The following is a 19586-nucleotide window of genomic DNA, read 5'->3' on the forward strand; positions in this document are numbered from 1 at the left end:
TGAAATTGAGAGAAATGATTATTAATAACCAAAGATTTGAAGAGATCCAGAATTCCCCCTTTTTATAAAGTCCTCATTTCAAAGTTGTCTCTTGAAGGATATTACTAATAATGAGATTGGATTAACTTTCTTAACAATCTTGTTCAGACCCCACCAAGGTTGGGAAGCTATTGTGCTCTATTCAGGTTTGGGTGGGGATGAATTCTTTGACTAGGTTGCCCAAGGCTGGGGGTAAGTGACATAATTAAAGCTGATTAGAACAGGTCCAGCCCCTCACTGTAATATTCATTCTCACATTAATTGTTAACCAATCAGAGTTGATGACTACCCTCAAGAGCACCCGTTTTCCAAAGGCATATAAGCCTGGAGCCCTCAGCCGTGGTTGTCTTTGGCATTTGAGAGTGCCGCTGACCTCTTATTAAAATGCTAGCATTTACTAATAAAATGACTAATAATCCAGAAATTATATCTCTCAAACTTTTTAAATGCCACGAAATGAAATATAGAGCACCTTACCCTAAGCTAGCTACATAGAGGTAAACATTTTCTTGGCAAAAAGGAGGAAAGGGATCAATAAACATACCTAGAGCATATGATAAATGTGTCTTTTTTTAAAAAAAACTATGCAAATATTTAGGGGGAAAGCAGATATTGATTCACTGGAGCCAGCTTAAACCATGGAGCTGATGGTTAAATTTTCAACTTAAGCTTTTATACCTTTGAAATTGGCAAATGCTACAATTCTGCGTTTGATTTATTGTTTTGCTGATTGTCTAGACTTAAGAAAGCAATGGAGCAAAACGTTAATAATGAATGCAGATTAAGCATAGCTATACATTTCCTGTAGTTTTTGTCCAGTGTTTACCAGCATACTGACTATATGTCCCGGGGCAAGTCACTTAACCTCTGTTTGCCTCAGTTTCCTCAACTGTAAAATGAGGATAATAATAGCACCTACCTCGCATCGCTGTTGTGAGGATCAAAGGAGATGTTTGTAAAGCGTTTAGCCTACTATGTGCCTGACACATAGTAGGCTCTATATAAATGTTACCCATCATCATCATTATCAATATGGAGGAGAAGCCATGGAATAGATTAAGAGAAACAGCAGGCCACTTTTGGTCTAATTTTCCTGCTCAATATTGAATGAAGCTGTGGTCATTTGGAGTTACAATTGCAACTCCAAACAATATTGGATTGATTAAAATATTGGATTGAGATCAATAATTTCAGCCAGCCTAGTGGTAACTTGAACATTAATTTAGCTAATCCAACGTTTTGTCTAACTGTTGTTTTCCCAGATAATGCTTCTGTTTTCTTAATTGTACATTTTCTCCCCTTCTTGCTTGGTGTTTATTGTCTCTTTTGGCATTTCTTCCCATTAAACCCAGATTTTCTTCTTCCTAAAAGGCTTTGATCTGATGATAGTAGATCCGCAAGAGAAATTAGGAACCCTATAGTTAATGGTTGATAATGGCTTAATGTTTATACTGTCAGTGATATTTACTGTATAAAGGGCAAAAAGGGATATACGTCATCTCCTGACTCCAAACTACAAGCCTTTGGACTCTGTCCTCCATTCCTGAAATTCTCTCCTCTCCTCACCCCCTTCTCTTAGTTTTTCTGGCTTCTTTTGAGACTCAGCTCAAATCCTGCCTCCTGGAAGAGGTCTTTCCTAGTGTTTGCCCCTCCTGCCCTCCCCCTCACCATTCCCTCTAAGATTATTTTAATTTACAGTGCTTGGTATAATTACTTACATTTCTCTCCCTGTTAGCAAGAGGGTTCCCTTGAGAACAGGAACCATAATTTTGTCTTTTTTGCTATCTCCAGTGTTTAGCACATAGTAAGTATGTATGGTATGGCATATAATAAGTAAATGCTTGTTAGCCAGCTGATTTCTCATATCCATGATGGCTTAGGCCAAAGGGGAATCTCCTTCACTTCTAAATTAAAATTTAATGTCTGACATCAGTGATTTTAAATAGTAAGAAACCCTGAAAGAAGCAAGTCTGTGAAAACCTGAAGAAAAATTGAGGATATGGATTGTTGCAGTCTCACTGACTCTTCAAGGAATGATAATAGCTAGTATTTATGTAGCCCTTTAATATTTTCAAAATACTTTACAAATATTATCTCATTTTTATACAACTTTTAAAAAATTTATTGTTTTATACAACAACTCTAGGAAGTAGGCATTATTATCATTATCCCCATTTTGCAGATGAAGAAGCTGAGGCAGACAGCAGTTAAGTGACTTGCTCAAGGTCACACAGCTAGGAAATGTTTGAAGCCAAATTTGAACTCACATCTTCTGACTCCAGGCCCAGAGCTCAATACTCCCTGCACTTCACCCTTTGTGATTCAATGTCTCATCACAGAAGCAACTTGGCAGGAACGTCTAGGGTGCTAGATTTTGAGTGAGGAAGACAGGTTTGATTCACCCCCTCTTAGACACTGTCTTGCTTAGTAAATTACTTCACCAGCAGCTTCAGTTTCATCTCTAAAATGGGAGAAATAATAACATTTGTATTGCAAAGTTAGTGTTAAGGCTCAAATGAGATGTATGGGTGAATGAATGAATAAATATTAAGAATTTGCTATGTGAAAAGAACTGAGATAACATATGCAAAGTTCTGTGCAAACCCTAAAGGACTATGTGAACTTCAACTATTGTTTATTATCTGGCCCTGCTGGCAAAGCACTTCATTCTATTCAACATATTTCCAGTTAGCAAAATGACTCTGAAATGAAGGTCACCAAAGACATTTCCCTCTCCTATATAAGACACTTTCTAGTTCTCTGCTCTCAAGGCTTTTTTCCCCTCAGAATTAGTGCTAAGAAGAAAAAGTAATCATTGCCTTTTCAGAAATAATGTACACACTAAATGTGTTTCTCCCCTTCTTTCTCCCCTTCTCTTTCCAACCTCTCCCTTTACCCCTCTCTCTCTCATCCCTATCCCTTCCCTCCCTCTCTCTCCCTGTTTTCTCTATCCCTCCCTTTTCTTCCTCCACCATCTGTCTTTGTCTCTCTCCCTCATCCTTCCCCTTTCACTCTTTCTCTCCCCCATCCTCTTTTCTCCTTCCCCATTTTCTCTACTTTCTTCCCTTTCCCCTATTTCCCCTTCTCTACCTCCACCCATCCCCTTCATATCAGGAAAGGCTTCTAGAAAAAGGTAGCATTTGAAGGGAGTCTGGGGTTCCATGATTAAAGTTCCAAGTAAAGATAAAGACCATTTCCACACATGGGGAACAGCCTGTGAAAGCTTAGTAATGCAAAATTAATGGAAATTTTAAACATGACTCTTCTTACAAATATTTGCAAAAAAAAAAAGCACGTATCACAGTGCCTGGCACACAGTAGGTGCTATATACGTGCTTATTCCCTTTCCTCTTCTGCTTTCAGCATTTATTGTCTAATATTGCATGCACTTAAACGACACCTTTGCTTTCCTCCATGGTCCTTTCCCAAAGGTCCTAACCTATAATGCAAAAGGCTATGGGTGGCTTTGATGGCTCAGCTTGCAAGTCTCCCCTTGGCTCCTTCTAACAGAATGTCATACCAGCTATAAATATTTTATTGTGCTGGCAGGCTCGCAGGTACTGGCTTACTTCTTCCACTGCCCGGAAGCCCTTCGCTGTGGTGTTATTTCTACTTCATTCTATTATGTAACATGGACATTGCATGGTAGAAACAGATGGGGTAGGGTTTTTTCAAAGATAAATTGCTTTGCTAAAGTAATCTGCTGGGTAATAATAACCTTTTGACATTATGGAACCCCATCCAGATTGTTATGACATAACTGGTTGTAATCCCTACTAAAGTCACAAACAAAATTTATATATGTGTGTGTGTGTGTGTGTGTATGTGTATGTATTATTTATATATACATATATAGGTAAAGGATATATCTATTTGTAAAGGATAAATTAATTGGACTTTCAGGAGCTGGTTTGTTTTTATAATTGCTACACAAATGTCACAAGTGTTGTTCTGTAGCATAGCTCAGATATTTGAGACCACACTAAAAGCAGATAAATTGTACTATAATTAATCGACTCAGTTCTAATATCCATGATCAGTAAATTATTTTTGCTTGTGGAGAATGCTATATTCATATTTGATGTTTATTCTAAGATTATAATATGGTAGCACACCTTTATTTCGAGCCAGGACTAGAACAAGAGACAGCTAGGTGGTGCAGTGAACAGTGCACTGGCCCTGGAGTCAGGGAGACCTGAGTTCAAATCCAGCCTCAGATAACATAACACTTACCAGCTGTGTGACCCTGGGCAAGTTACTTAACCCCAATTGCCTCCAAAAAAAAAAAAAGAATAGGACAATGGTCTTGAAACAAATTATTCCAGTAGAATGTAAATACTTGGGGAACGGGGACCATCTCACTTTTGCATTTGTATCCCCAGCTCCCACCACAGTCTCTGGCACATAAAGTGCACCTAATAAATACTTATTGATTGATTGTTAATGGGAATTGGTGTTTGCTGACAAGCAGAATTATAACTAGGAATGTTTGCACTTGTGTTGAGGACTATGAATTGTACTTAGGGTATAAGGCATGAAGGATATCTTTAATTAAGGGAAGGGGGTAAGATAAGGAGATAAAAACTCCCAATTACTGTGAAGAGAGTAGACAGGACAGATTAGGCAGGGAAGAAACTCACCCTAGCCTATCATCTGGTGGTTTCCTGTTTTAACAAATTATTCTCGAGGTGCTAAAGGGCAGCTAGGTGGTGCAGTGGATAGAGTGCTGGGCCTGGAATCAGGAAGACCTGAGTTCAAATCTGCCTTCAGACATTTACCCACTATGTGACCCTGGGCAAGTCACTATACCCTGTATGCCTCAGTGTCATCATCTGCAAAATGAACTGGAGAAGGAAATGACATGCCACTCCATTATTTTTGCACCAGAAACCCCCAAATGGCATCACAAAGAGTTGGACACAACTGAACAACAGCAAAACCAGGTGCCAAACTCTGTTTCTATACTGCTGGAGGACTGCAGGTGCTACCAGTACTCTGAATTTGGTGCCCTAAGGCAAAGGTCTTACTGCCCTGCCCTAGTTATATCTCTGCTAAAAAACGGTTATTTTTTACAGAAATACATTTTATAATTGAAGACTTCTTGTTCCCTTTCTGAATATTAAATAGATTACTGTTTTGCTGGTTCCTCTTCTTCCCTCTCTTAAATGTTGATGTTAGTCAAGACTTCTCTTAAGCCCTCCCTTCTATTCTTTCTCCAAATTTTTCTTTGATAATTTCCATACTTCTCACAGTTTCAGTTATTTCCTTGATATGCACGACTTCTACAAATATTTATTTTTATTTTTTTTTATTTTCCATATGCTTTTGAGTTGAAAATCCTTCTCCCTTTTCCTCCCCCCTACCGTCCCCAAGACGGCACACAATCTGACATAGTCTCTACATCTACACACCCACTAAACATATTTTCACACCAGTGAAGTTGTAAGTAAAAATTAAAACCAATAGGAGGAACCACCAGAAAGATGAAACAAAACTCAACAGAAGGTAAAAATAAGTGATAGCAATTCGACTTCCATAGTTCTTTCCCTGGATGTGGACAGCATCCTCCATCCCAAGGCTTCTGGAGACATCCTAGATCCTCTTAATGCTGAGAAGGGTTCAGTTTAACATTCTTAGTCATTGCATAACATGGCTGTTATTGTGTACAAAGTCCTCCTGGCTCTGCTCACCTCACCCAGCACCAGATCACACAAGTCTTTCCAGGTTTTTCTGAAGTCATTCTACAAATATTTCAAGGCCTGGCCACTCTTCTTCTTCTTCTTCTTCTTCTTCTTCTTCTTCTTCTTCTTCTTCTTCTTCTTCTTCTTCTTCTTCTTCTTCTTCTTCCTTTTTGGTGAGGCAATTAGGGTTAAGTGACCTGCTCAGGGTCATATAGCTATTAAGTGTCCAGTGTCTGAGGGGCCAAATTTGAACTCAGGTCCTCCTGACTCCAACGCTGGACCTCTATCCACTATGCCACCTCGCTGTCCTGACCACTCTTCTTAATTACAGACTGAATAAATTGGAATTATCTATAGCATATCTCCACTTATATGTCCCAACAGCACCTTCAACTCAACATGGCTAAAACTAAACTCATGGTCATTCCCTCAAAGTCTTTTCATTCCTTCTCTTGGTTTCCCTAGGTCTGTTAATAGCATCACCAATCTCCCAAACTTGAAACCCTAGAGCCATCTTTGACTTTACCCACCTTTCTTCCCCCCATCCAATCACTTGCCAGATGTTATCCACCATAACTCCATAGTATATCTTGCATCTGTCCTCTACTTTCATTTCCTCTGCCACCACCTTCTTTCAGACACTCATTACAACTCACCTGGATTATTTTAGTGGTTTTCTAACAGATCTCTTGGCCTCCAATCTCTTCTCCATTCTATTCCATTCTACATATGGCTGTCAAAGTAATCTTATGACATTCTACAGTCTTTGAGTTGGAAGGAATCTTAAGCACTATCTAATCTGAATTCATAAGATCGGACACAGGATGTCCGAACTGTCTAAATTAAGCTACTATAGCTTAAAGCTGCACTAAAATTTTGAAAGTGCCCTGTATTTAGAGCTGGAAGGGACCTCAGAGGCCAATGAGCCTATGATATCTCCTTTTCTCAGTTCAGGAAACTGTATTATAGAGAGATTAGGAGATTTGCCTAAGGTCATAGACTAGTAATTGTCTGAAGGAGTATTTGGAAGCCACATCCCACTGACTTCAAGTCCAGTGTTCTATACATACCATTCTGGCCCTCTTTATGCAGGAATGTTCCCTGCAACATTTCTGACACGTGGGCAACCAACCTTTACTTGAAAACTTCCAGTGATGGGGAACTCACTACATCAGAAGGCACTGAACTCCATTGACAGAAAGCCTACATTGTTAAGCAATTTTATAAATGGGAAGCTCTGATCACTTACTCCTGAATTCTCTACTGATTACCAAATATAATCCCAACTTCTTAATCTAGCATTCTGTGCCACAGAATCTGCCTGCACCCTACTGTTCTACTTTTGTCTTGTACAGCTCCTTTCACAAATGTGATGATCTAGGCAAACTGAACAGCTAACCATTCTGCAAACTTATTAATTTATCTAGATTTAATTTCTAAACATTTACTAAATGCCTACATTTGCAAGGAGCTAGGCTAAACCCTGAAGGTACCAAGAGGGAAAACATCTGCTTCTAAGCAACTTATAATCTATTGGGAAAATACAACTTGTACAATTTTGATACAAGGTAGAATATGATAAAGGCAAAAGAGAGATCCAGAGAAAGTTCACTAACTGAAAAAGAAGCAAGAGGTGACTTCTGGTGGGTAAGTTCAATCAAGTCTTCCTGAAGGAGATGGCACATAATTTGGACCATGGAGAAAGAAAATTATTTCATTTGGGCATGAGGAGCAGACATTTGAGACAGAATATGAGGACTGGTGGCAGGGGTGGGGAATGAGCCAAAGGAGACCAAGTGCTAATTTCCAGGAAGATGGAGAAGACCCAGCACAAAACAGTGTTGGGGAAACAAGGGAAAGAGAGAAACGTTCAGGTTTTTCCCTTTGCTCACGTGATTCTCTCTATGACTTGTGCTCTTCCTCTGACTTTTCCCACCCCACCTCCAACTCCAGTTAGTAGTCAATCAACATTTATTAAGTGCTTACTGTTTATGAAATGCCAGGTACCGTGCTAAGGGCTGAGGGTACAAAAAAGAAAAAAGAAATACAGTCTCTGCCCTCAAGGAGCTTACGGTCTACTGCAGAAGACAATACACAGAAGCAAGCTGAAAGTGAATGGGGGCATGGGAGGATATGTTTTGTGAAGGCAGATGATGTTTGAGTCAAAACAAAGCAGAAGAGCCGGTGAAAATTGGAGCTCTCTGAAAAGAGAGGCTTGAGAGAGGAGGGTAGAATTTTTTGCTCTACCCCCTAGTTCCCAATCAAATGGTTATTGAACCATTGAAATTCTACTTATCTAATAAAGCCAGACCACTGGTCCTGCTTCCAACCCAGATGCTGCAGCCATTATTGAGTGGAGCAACCCCATTAGAAAGCAGGCCCACCATCTCCACCACCACCAACGGCCATCAGCCAATTGCCACCAATGGGTAGGTGAGCCTGTGAGCCCTGGTAAAGGCAGTATCTTCTCAGACCACAGTTCCTACTTCTAGCCTGCTCCAGCCACAGTCTAGAGAAGCAGTCCTTGTGGAGATTCAAACCATAGGCTCTCCTCACTGGAGTTCTTCAGGCATAGACTGGATGTCAATTTAGCAGGTACACAAATATATATTCACTGCAGAGAAGTTATATAAGATATGTTGGAGTAGATGGCCTTTGAGGTCTCTCTCAACCCTGAGATTCTGTAAGTTATATTAATTTCATGCATTTTGGGCTATAGCTATTTGTGCCAAACTCATCTCCCCTACTAAATTGTAAGCTTCCTAAGGCCAAGGATCGGGTTTCTTCATACTGGTACTTAAATCACTGAGTAGTATAGCACCTTACAACTTGCAAGTGCTCAATAAATCTGTTGAATTGCAGATGGCTCTTACTTTCTTTAAAAAAAAAAATCCTAAAAACTACTAAATGGACCTTGGCTATTACTTATCAGTCATCACTAGTCAACTAAATAAATTGTGTTTTAGTTCTATTTCACTATTACTATTTTCAAACAAATCAGAAAATCTGGGCTCTTGTAAAACTATTTTTAGGGTGCTTTTTTGAAAAAAAATTTTTTCTCCTATTTTCCTTCTCATTGAATAGGAAGACAGCTGCACAAACTTAGATTTATGATGCACAGCTTCTAGTAATTAATTTTTTTTTCTGCTTCCTGTAAACCACAACAAACACTCCCCACAATTTTCAATCTAGCTTGAAAACGCAGCATCTATTTTACACTTTCATAGAAGGAGGAAACAAAATTCAGTGGATCAAAATAAATGAAAAGTTGCAATAATTATAAAGAACATCATTCCTGATACTTTACTAGCTGTGTGACTCAGGACAAGTTTCCTAACCTCTCTAGGCCTCAGTTTTCTGTTGCACCAAATTGGAGGGGTTCAGCTAAGTAACTTCTGAGGTCCCTTCCAGTTCTATGAGCCAAAAACAGTCATTTGCACTTTTTTTTGTATTTTTCTTTTCATTCTAACAGTTCTACAGTCAGTTAAGAAACATTTATTAAGGACCTACTATGTGCTAGGAACTATGCCAAGCGTTGGGGATACAAAGAAAGATAAAAGACAGTTCCCAAGCTCAAGGAGGGCAGGTGGGTGGTGCCATAATGCATAGAGCACTAGGCTTGGGATAAGGAAGACTCATCTCCCTGAATTGGAATCCAGCCTCAGGTACTCACTAGCTGTATGACCCTGGACAAGTCACTCAATGCTATTTGTCTCAATTTCCTCATCAGTAAAATGAGTTAGAGATGGAAATGACAAACCGCTCCAGTATCTTTGACAAGAAAAAAGTCTGAACAGCAACACCTCCAAGAAGCACACAATCTAATGGAGGCAACCACAAGCAAACAATATGTACAAACAAATTAAAAACAGGATAAATTGGAAATAATCAAGAGAATGAAGGTACTAGAATTAAGAGAGGCCAGGAAAAGCTTCTTATAGAAGGCGATATTTTAGTAGTGACTTGAAGGAAGCCAGGGAAGCCACTGGGAGGAGATGAGGAAGGAAACCATTCCAAGCATGGGGGAGGGCCAACGAAAATGACTAGGTTGAGAGATGGAGTGTCTTATGTGACAACAGCGAGGAGACCCATAACACTAGTTGACAGAGTACATGGAGAGCATGGGTTGAAGGATAGAGCAATGCAAGGTATAAGAAGACTGGAAATAGAAGAAAGGGGACAGGTTATGAAGGGTTTTAAATGCCAGACAGAGGATTATATATTTGACTTTGGAGGTGATAGGGAGCTGTGGAGTTTATTGAACAGGAATGCTGCGGTAAGACCTGAGCGTTTGGGAAGATCACTTTTGGCAGCTAAATGAAGGATGGATGAACTGAAGTGGGGAGAGACTTGTGGCAGACAGACTCGCCATGCCACACTACTATAATGGAAAAGTAGCAATGATTCAATTTTAAAATGCTATAAAAATTCCATTTTGTTTCATTATTTTTTGGTGGAAACATACACATATGTATATATGTATACACATATATATGTATATGTGTATACATATATATGTATATGTGTATACATATATATGTATATGTGTATACATATATATGTATATGTGTATACATATATATGTATATGTGTATACATATATCTTTTTTCAATTCTCTGCCTCCATAGAAATACTCTGAAATCAACTTAAAAGGGCAATTTAACTTCAAAGGAAACCAAAGTTACTAGTTAATTTTAGTTAAAAAAAAGTTACAAGTATTAATCATTGAGCTAAGCATCAAGTAGCTACAGTCTTGTCTCACTATCCCTGGGCTTGATGATCTTTCAATAAGCCCCTTGCTGCCATAGTGATTTTAGCTCTTCCTCTCATTCTATTAGCAGAACCAGTACTATATGTAGCAGCACCATTGACTACGTGATGAATATCAATATTATATTTATGATAATATATTATATAACAGTATGTCATTGTGATATAGTACAAATGTAATAATAAATATTTATGTTATGACATATAAAAAAGAAAGCCAAAGGGAATGTCACCTCCAACCACCCTGAAAAGGAACAGAGAAAATAGGAAACCTACAGAACATGGTTATGTGGTTGCCTTTACTTTCTCAAAGGCAGGAATTTACTAAAACCCTTTTTAGGGTTCATGATCTGAACTTGAGTCACCTTTGTAGCATTTTCTCAACAGAATGAAGTTCAGAAGAGAAGAGAGGCAAGTACGACAGAGTCAGCACAACCTTATTAGATATATTTTATGCTTAAAAATAACAGAAAGCTACATGTCATAGGTAGTTTCAGATACAGTCCTCTTTCCTCTTCTCTATGGAAATATCTGTGCTTGTTGATGTTTGACAAATTCATAATAAAAAAAAGTAAGGTAAAAAAACACATTTCTGATTGCTTTGTGTTAATTTGCTTGGTGCTAAATGCTGAGGATTTGAATACAGTGGTCTGTGTTTCGGGTACAATCCTGCCTGAAACAATTTTAATTGATTTGACATTATTCCAAACTAAAGTATTTTTCTGCTTGGAGAGAACTGTCCAAACTGGCAGAGTCCCCTCGTGCCTTCTGACATGTTTCTAACAGATACTTTTGAACTAACATTTAGAGGATTCTTAAACAAAGGACAAGAAAAATCCCACAATATGTCACAGTTTAGAGTTAACATTCTACTTCATCTAGTAGAAAATAGTCCTTTGATCTCTCCAGAATATCCCTTGAGAATCATCCTCCTAAAACCACACATTCTTCCTTGACCATTCCTTTCAAAGATTCTCCTGCAGAGAGTTATAGGTTGGTCAGTCAGTCAACTAACATTTTTAAATGCGTGCTATGTGCCACACACTGTGCTAAGCCATGAGAATACTAAGGGGGAAAAAAAGACAAAGAATAGCCCTCAGTTTTGAGAAATTTGCCATCTGATGGTAACATGAAGTAGTCAAAGAGATCTGCTGCTTTTGATCAATATCCCAATTCCTTCAGAAAATGGACAAAGAGGTGATTCATTACTCCCATCCCTTCAGGTGGGTCAATCAAAGGCTCCTTAATCGTTCTTGCTTGACCACCATCCTAATTACATCCAGGAATGAATCCTTCATGTACTTGATTTGGAGAGAAGGGAGCAGGACATCGATTCAGAACAGAGTAATAAAGGTTTCTTTTTCTGATTAGTCCAAAGGCTTCATAATTTTAAAGTGCTTGCTTAATATTTCTAAAAGGTGCAGTGAGGAGCTTTGTCTGTTTCCACAGGATTTATGTGAGATTAAATTCCTTGTTTTGTAGGTATAATTGGTTATTTATATTTCTGAATGGTTGCTAAGTTTATGACAAAAAAAAATTGCTAATGTACAAAACCTTTTTCCTTCTCCCATTTCAAAATATCTTTATTGCTATCTCCTTGTTGATTTTACGTTCTCTCTTTAGAGTCAAGTCAACCAGGAAGAGATGACACATTTTTAAAAATTCTTTTGTGTTCTTGTTCATTCATTAGGAAGAGCAGATTGTGCATTAAAAATGAGGAAAGGAAGAATCTGCACATGTTACTCAGGGTGATGATGAAGGCTGCCCCAAACAAACAAAAGTTCTTCCACTGGTTCACCCCTAACCCCCAAATTCACAGCTGTTAGAAAATGTGTGGGTCCAGAGTAAAGAAAAAGAAGAAGCCACGAAAAACAAAAGTTGTGTAAGACTGGAGTTCTTAACTTGGGGTCATGGGCCTGATTAGTTTTAGGGGGTCTGTGAACATGAATAAGAAAAAAATTATCTCTCTCTTTTCATTAATCTTTAGATGAAATTTAGCATTTCCTTCCTTTTTTATTCTGAAAAGGAGTCCAAAGATTTTACTAGACTACCAAAGAAATCTATGACCCACACAAAAAAGACTTGGCTTCCCTAAAGTCAGGAGGCCCTGAGTTCAAATCTGGCCTCAGACACTTGACACTTACTAGCAGTGTGACCCTGAGCAAGTCACTTAACCCCATTGCCCAGCAAAAAAAAAAAAAAAAGACCTGGCTTCATGGAACTAACTTGAGGGCACAATAGACTGGTCTATGTGATAAACTTCTGCCAGTGCATGTGTTTCTCTATTGTTTGACTGAAATTTATTCAACTTAAAGAGGCTTCCCCTTGAAAAGTACAAATATTCCAGGGGGGGGATTAATTCAACTCAATAAACATTTCTTAAGTATACACCACATAGATAGTGTTAGAGATGGAGGAGAAACATAGATAAGTAAGAAGGTCCCTGCCTTCAAGGAAATTACAGTCTACTAGGATGATACAATCCATGCACAAATAATTTAATAGAAATAAATAGTAAATGTATTATGGAAGCTGCAAAAATTTGCTTTGAAGTTGTGGGGAGGCATTGAGTGGTGGCTTTTTACCAAACCAAGCTCTGCAGAGATAGAAGTCATACATTGTTGTGATGGCATGGCTTCCAAGTGACTTGGATTTGAGTGAGGGAGGGCTGTGCAAAGTCACCAGCCTCACTTTCTCCCCCAGAGCCATCTGGGTCCAGTGGCAAGATATAGATCAGGAGGACTGGAGATGGCCCTCAGAAGAAGTCACAGGTAGAAGTTTAGGCAATGCACATATCCTGCGCAGAGGCTCCTAAGGTTGCATCACAATTGGGATACCACTCAGCCACCAAAGCTGTCATTTATTGCTTCCCCAAACCATAATCAAATGAATACTGTCAATGCTGCTGGTGAGGTTCTGTCACTTGTCTATGACTCCCCTCATCTCTATAATTTTCCAAATGAACATACTCTTCCCTGACCACCTTTCCCCTTCATATGTTGTCTCTCCTTATTAGAATATAAGTTCTTTGATGGTGGAGACTGTCTTCACTTTCACTCATGGCCACACAAAACACAAAAGGATAAACACAGACTCAGAAAAGATGCCAATTGGGAAACCAGGCTTAAAGAGTGATGGTGTTTGGTCATAAAGAAATCTCACCTGATTCATTCATTCCCTCTCATTCTTTCTACTATCCATACAATGAACTCTCTAGTGCAAGGTCCGGTTTGGGAACTCCAGCCCAGAAATCTGTGCTAGCACTTTTGTAAGTCGGCTACAGGAAGTCTCAGAAGATAAGAAAAGATTGTTTCCTTATTGGAGATCATCTTTACTTTCATTTCCCCAGTACTTAACATAGCCTTTGGCACACAGTAAATGCTAAATAATATTTTTTCTTCCTTTATTTTTAATTTCATACTTTCCTCTAAGGAGCTACTGATATGATAGTCTGGGCTATTTTCTCCACTGAGCTTCCATTTGCTGCTTCTCTACTGAATCACGACTAGGCTGTTTATTTAGCAAAAGCAAGCATTTATTGTTCTTTTATGAGCAGGCCCATAGACTCAGAATTTTTTCAGTTTTGGGGGGGGGGCACAAGGCAATTGGGGTAAGTGTATTTCAGCTGTTTTGTGATTCAGAGCCCAAAGTCACACTCTGCCAGTCCCTTAGGTTAAATCTACTTTTTTGACTTCTTCATTTCTTTTTCAATGGGAATTGTCCCAAGACCACTTGATATTTAGTTTAACATGAATATATTCCTTTATGCTTCTATGAAATCCCAGGCTGTTAGTGCCAGGGCCAAGCAAATTACCCTGATACTTTACTAGCTATCCTGAAGGGAAGAGTAGCGTTGGTGACTTTTGTCCTGAATTCTTATAACTATGCACAAATTGTTGCCATTCCTATACAATTTACAATGAGTTTTCACTCATTTATAAATTTGCACAAATTAGTTCAATGAGTTGGCTCTCTTGCTAACATGAAATAAGGCAGCAGCACTGAGGGAGTGGGGGATTTGATTAGGGGAGGGATATAATTTTGGAGTTTGAAGCAGTTTGGATATAATAATAATAATAATAATCCACTTTCATAGCAAGACTATTCACGTATATTATTTCATTTGATCCTCACAACAACCTTATGAGGTAGGTTAGGTAAGTGGTTTTATCTCAATTTCATAAACAAATAAACTGATGCTCAAGGAAGTTAAGTAGCAGCATAGAATACTACAGCTTGCCCTGGACTCCTCAGACTGAAAGATGAGTGACAGAGTCTAAACTTAAACTTAAGGGCACTGTTTCCTCATAAAATAAGGATGATAAGGATTAATGAGGATAATACAGAATAATATAGATAATAAATATTTAGGACATTGTGGATAATATAGATAACAAATATCTAGGATATTATAGTAATATAGATAATAGATAATATAGGATAATATTATGCTATATTATAGATAAAAAAATAAGCATAATAATATGTGCTCTACTTCACAGTTTGCTGCAAAGACCTGCAAAGGTCCTATAAACTTTGACTGCAAAGGGTCTCAATGCTTCAATTACAGGTATACCTGAAAAAAAAATACAGAAGGACCCAAAAATATGTTTTTAAAGATGCAGTTCTCTCTGATCTTGTGCCATAGCATCATTTCTGGTGAGTTGTATAGGTGGATGCTTTGCCTTAAGACCACAAGCAGCTTGTAGTACCATCCATTGCCCAACACTCTTCCCAGGGCCACACAAAACACAGAGAAGACACAAAAAGGATGCCACCTTGGAAACCAGGCTTCCAAGGGAGATGGTGTTTAGCCATAAAGAAATCTCATCTGACTCTCATTTCCCCTCATTCTTTCTACTATAAACTCTCTAGTATAAGACCCAGTATGGGAACTCCAGACCAGAAAACTGTGCTTGTGATGAGGATGGGAGCTAGACCCCAGAAAGGAAAAACCCTGGACTTTCCCACATGGCCTAATCTCTGGAGTTCCCCTGAGGTTATAATCCCATCAGCTGGTCTTTCTTTGTGGCTACACCCACTCTCCTAATTCTCTATACCTTTAACCTACCCTAGATTTCCCTATGTCCCCTGGCCACTTCCCACCCTTAATCCTATCTAGGCTCTATTGTCCTTTGGCCACCCCTGTAGTTCTATTACCTCATAGACTACTCGGTCACTCCTAGATCCCTCCCATAGTTTTTCTGTATATAAAGTCCATCTTGTCTCCATTAAGATGCTCAGGTTCCTAAAATCTAGTCACTTCTTAGATTCTTATAATCTAGCCACTGCTCAGGTTTTTACAATCTAGCCAATAGCTCACAGATGCTCAGATTCCTTAAGACTCTGGCTAATAGGGTGGATCTTCAATAAACCTTGTTTTTGGATGAAAGAAAGCTTGGATCGAATTCTTTTGGGCAGGACCCATGTGTTGTGATTTTGGGATTCCAGCACCCCTGATCTTTAGACCTCATCCCTAGCACTTTTATGTTAGCTAGGGCAGTCTCAGAGGGCAAGAAAAGATTATTTCCTTATTGGTGATAATGAGAATAGCTATTTCTTTCCTACCTCACAGATAATTGCCCTTCTTCCTGGTTTTGACAACATGAAAGCACCTTCAGAGTGAGATGAATGAAAATCTTGACAGAGTTTCTAGGTAATTAATAATCAATTTACTAATTAGGCTAGTTGGCAATCAATAAATTGGTGGTCAGTAATAACCAAAGAAGCCAAAGGAAGTCCTGAAATGCCTTAAGAATCCCTTTTGAAAGGGAACTTCCCTATCTAGTGAAAATCAACCCAGATTGGTGGACATTTAATAAGGAAGAGGGCTAAAAACTCTTCAGCTCTTCCTGTTTGATCTGGAGACTCAGCAGCCTCAAGGCATCTGAGCAAGCAGAAGCCACCTCCATCCACACCTCTCTAACTAGTTTTCTCTTGCAAGAGCTGAGTTGCCCTAAACTCTAATGCTGGCAGTCAAGCACTGGGAGCTCTTCCTCCAGGCAAAGGCTGGTCTAAACTTGGATTCTATTTATACTCTAAGCAGAAATTAGGTCTCCTAGTTGGGTGGGGTCCCACCTATGTGCCTTGAGGTCTAGGAGCAATTTCACAACTCAGCCATGCCCTTCAGAGGCTGACCTTTCCTGGAGCTGGGTTTTAATGGAAATAAGTGGAAAAAGGATGGATCACAAATTATTAGTTAAAAATTTCTCTCAAGCATTATATAAATGTGAGCTATAAGTAATTCAAATGATATAATATTGGTAAGGATTTGAGTACAATCCCTAACACATTGTAAATGTTTAATAAACATTTCCTTCTCTTCCCTTGCTCAAAGTTACTGAATTAATAAATGCTAGAGCCTGGATTATAACTGCTATATAAAACGAGGATAAGGAGAATTGTCTATTACATATAGAAAGGACCTGCATGTGATTTTAAAAGAAAAGCAAAATGTTTAATACTTAGAATGTCGAAGGAAAATACTGGTTTGCATTTTGATGTCAAAGCCGGCATGATATATGTATGATCTATTTCTATGACCTATAGGAATAAAACAATTACCAAAATAACATATTCCCAATCATTAAAGAGATTTTTCTGTCTCCTTCTAATCTCTGTGCACTATGGGAGAAAAAGAAAAGCAAAAAGATTTTTTAGAAGTATAAAGATGTATAGATTGTGTCACCTGCTCCCCCCAATAGAGTTTTTTCTAAGAAAGAGACAAATGGATTAGGGCATGTCCACGTTTTTATTTCTCTCAAGATGGCTTGACATGTATTGTATGGGAGTTATAGTACAGAACTTCATCCTTCCAAGGAAGCCAGTTCAGAACTGGCTCAATTTGAGATTTAGGGGTACAGGGTTATATGTCCCTTGAAGAGTAGGTGTTCCCAAGGGGTGCCAATCAACTTTGATTTATCAACACACTGGGAGGTAGGCTATATTAAAATGAAGGTCTTGAGCATGTGACTTAGGTCACTTAATCCTGGTACAACATCTTTTCAGCAGGGGCAGTTATCACCCACCATCATTCTACCTATCGACGCAAGGTCTAGAGGTTAGGGGTGCTGGGACCCCAAGATCACAACAAGCAGGTCCTGCTTAAAAGAATTTGACCCAAGCCTTCTTTCAGCCAAAAACAAGGTTTATTAAAGATCTACCATATTAGACAGAGTCTTAAGGAATCTGAGCATCTGTGAGCTATTAGCTAAATTGTAAAAACCTGAGCAGTGGCTAGATTATAAGAATCCAAGCATCTTAATGGAGACCAGATGGACCTTATATACGGAAAGACCATGGGAGGCATTTGGAGTGGCCAAATAGTCTATGAGGTAATAGAACTCTGGGGGTGGCCAAGGGAGAATGGAGCCTCCATAGGATTAAGGATGGGAAGTGGCCAGGGGAAATAGGGAGGTGTAGGGTAGGTTAAAGGTAACAGAGAATTGGGGGATTGGGTGTAGCCACAAAGAAAAAACAGTTGATTATAGCCTCAGGCTAACACCAGAAATTTGGCCATGTGGGAAAGTCCAGGGTTTTTCCTTTTTGGGGTCTAGAACTCATCCTCATCAGACAGAGGAACTGCCTGTTCTATCAGACTACCCACCAACCAAACTACTTTCAGCCTTTGGCTTTCTAGGCAAAAAAATCTCTCTCCTCCCAAACCTGAGCAGATTAAATCAATTCAGGCCTGGGTTGGAGTTTGACCAGAATAAGACTCAATACAATCTTATTATCAATAATGTCCTTTTGAAGAACTTTTCAGAAGGGTGTTGGAGCTCCGAGTCTAGAAATCATTTTCCACAATTGTTAGAAACTTTAGAGATGATTTTATTCTCTCTACTGTGACTTTAAGACCCAAAGAGTGGCATTTCTAGCCATCAGTGAATGATTACCTATGTATATAATGCTTAACAGTAAATTCCTTGAAAATAATCTGCTGTCAGATAATTTAATGTACGTTGCTTATCTATTCCACGTGTTTTCCTTTGAAGGCCTACTTTTCCGGTCTCAAGATTCTAACTTACTCTCAATACTAAACCCTACAAGTATGCAACAGGTCCAAGCCTTAATTCTAACAAATAGCATTTATTTACTGTATATAAGCCTGGGTAACTCCCTAGCCTTGCTTTGTTTCTTGGTTCTTTATACAATAGAGTTGAAAATACTTTCTATTAACATTACCGGAGGGTTTTGAAGATGAATGAGATAACAATGGTACTGAGTACTAAGTCTTATAAATACCGAACCATCCAGAAAAGTGCAGGAGGAAACACAGAGCAATATTGTTATTAAACGGCAGCTTCCATTGTGCAGAGATGGGCAGAGGAAACAATAGAATCATTGGCCCACACATTCATCTCCTTGGTGTAAGGCGTCACTGTTCTGCCCTCTGCGGAAAAACAAGCTTAGAAATGTCATCCGGGAAAGACGTGTGCAAAGTTGTTATGGAAACTAGAATGCTTTGGCTCAGAGTTATTTATGGAGTACTTTAAGGATTACCCCAGTCACCAAAATCAACTGAGGATTATCCTGATGGTTGACATGTACCCTCCCATCCCAAGTCATTCTCCAAGGATTTGGTAATCAGCTGTCTGCTCTCTACTAGCAAGTAGGAAGCCAAGAACAAGTAGGTGTCACTTATGATATTGGTGAGATTTGGGCAGGCAGTTCTGGTATTTGTGTGCTAGAAGGTGGTTCAGCCTCGCCTTCACCAGTGAGAATTCAGTTGGTTCCCTTATTCTGAGCACAGGACGGTTTTAGCCTACTCTCTTTGGTATCCCCAAACACAATGTAACTACTGTCTGCGGTCGCCTGGTACTGTGGGACTTTCCTTGGCAAATCAGTTCTCCTGGAAGAGAAGCTAGGCTTTGTGGTGAGATATTTATAGCTGCAGCTGCCTATGATTTTTGCCCTCAATTGTGCAAAGGAAGACTTTTGTTAGCTCAGCAAGATCTTTTGGATTTTTTTTTTAAACAGGCAATTATAAAATGAGGATTTTCATCTCTTTTGAGGGATCTTTTGAACCTTTTGATGTTTCGGCAGAGGACGCAGTAAGAGCTGTGAAGCTGATGATAAAGGTAAGTGCTTCATTG

At 39.0% G+C, this 19586-nt stretch overlaps 1 protein-coding gene across 1 annotated transcript in view; it reads left to right on the forward strand.

Annotated features, from left to right (window-relative positions):
- Nucleotides 1-19119: 19119 nt before the first annotated feature.
- The window catches only part of ANKUB1 (ankyrin repeat and ubiquitin domain containing 1), a 38690-nt gene continuing 38223 nt past the window's right edge, over nt 19120-19586 (forward strand). The window contains exon 1 of the mRNA XM_078147313.1: nt 19120-19571. Coding sequence (XP_078003439.1) covers nt 19482-19571 — 90 coding nt within the window. The 5' untranslated portion in view covers nt 19120-19481. The remainder of the gene's footprint in view (nt 19572-19586) is intronic.

The sequence above is a fragment of the Phascolarctos cinereus genome, unplaced genomic scaffold (assembly GCF_003287225.1).
Source record: "Phascolarctos cinereus isolate Bilbo 61053 unplaced genomic scaffold, phaCin_HiC Scaffold_7;HRSCAF=346, whole genome shotgun sequence".
Lineage (NCBI taxonomy): Eukaryota > Metazoa > Chordata > Mammalia > Diprotodontia > Phascolarctidae > Phascolarctos > Phascolarctos cinereus.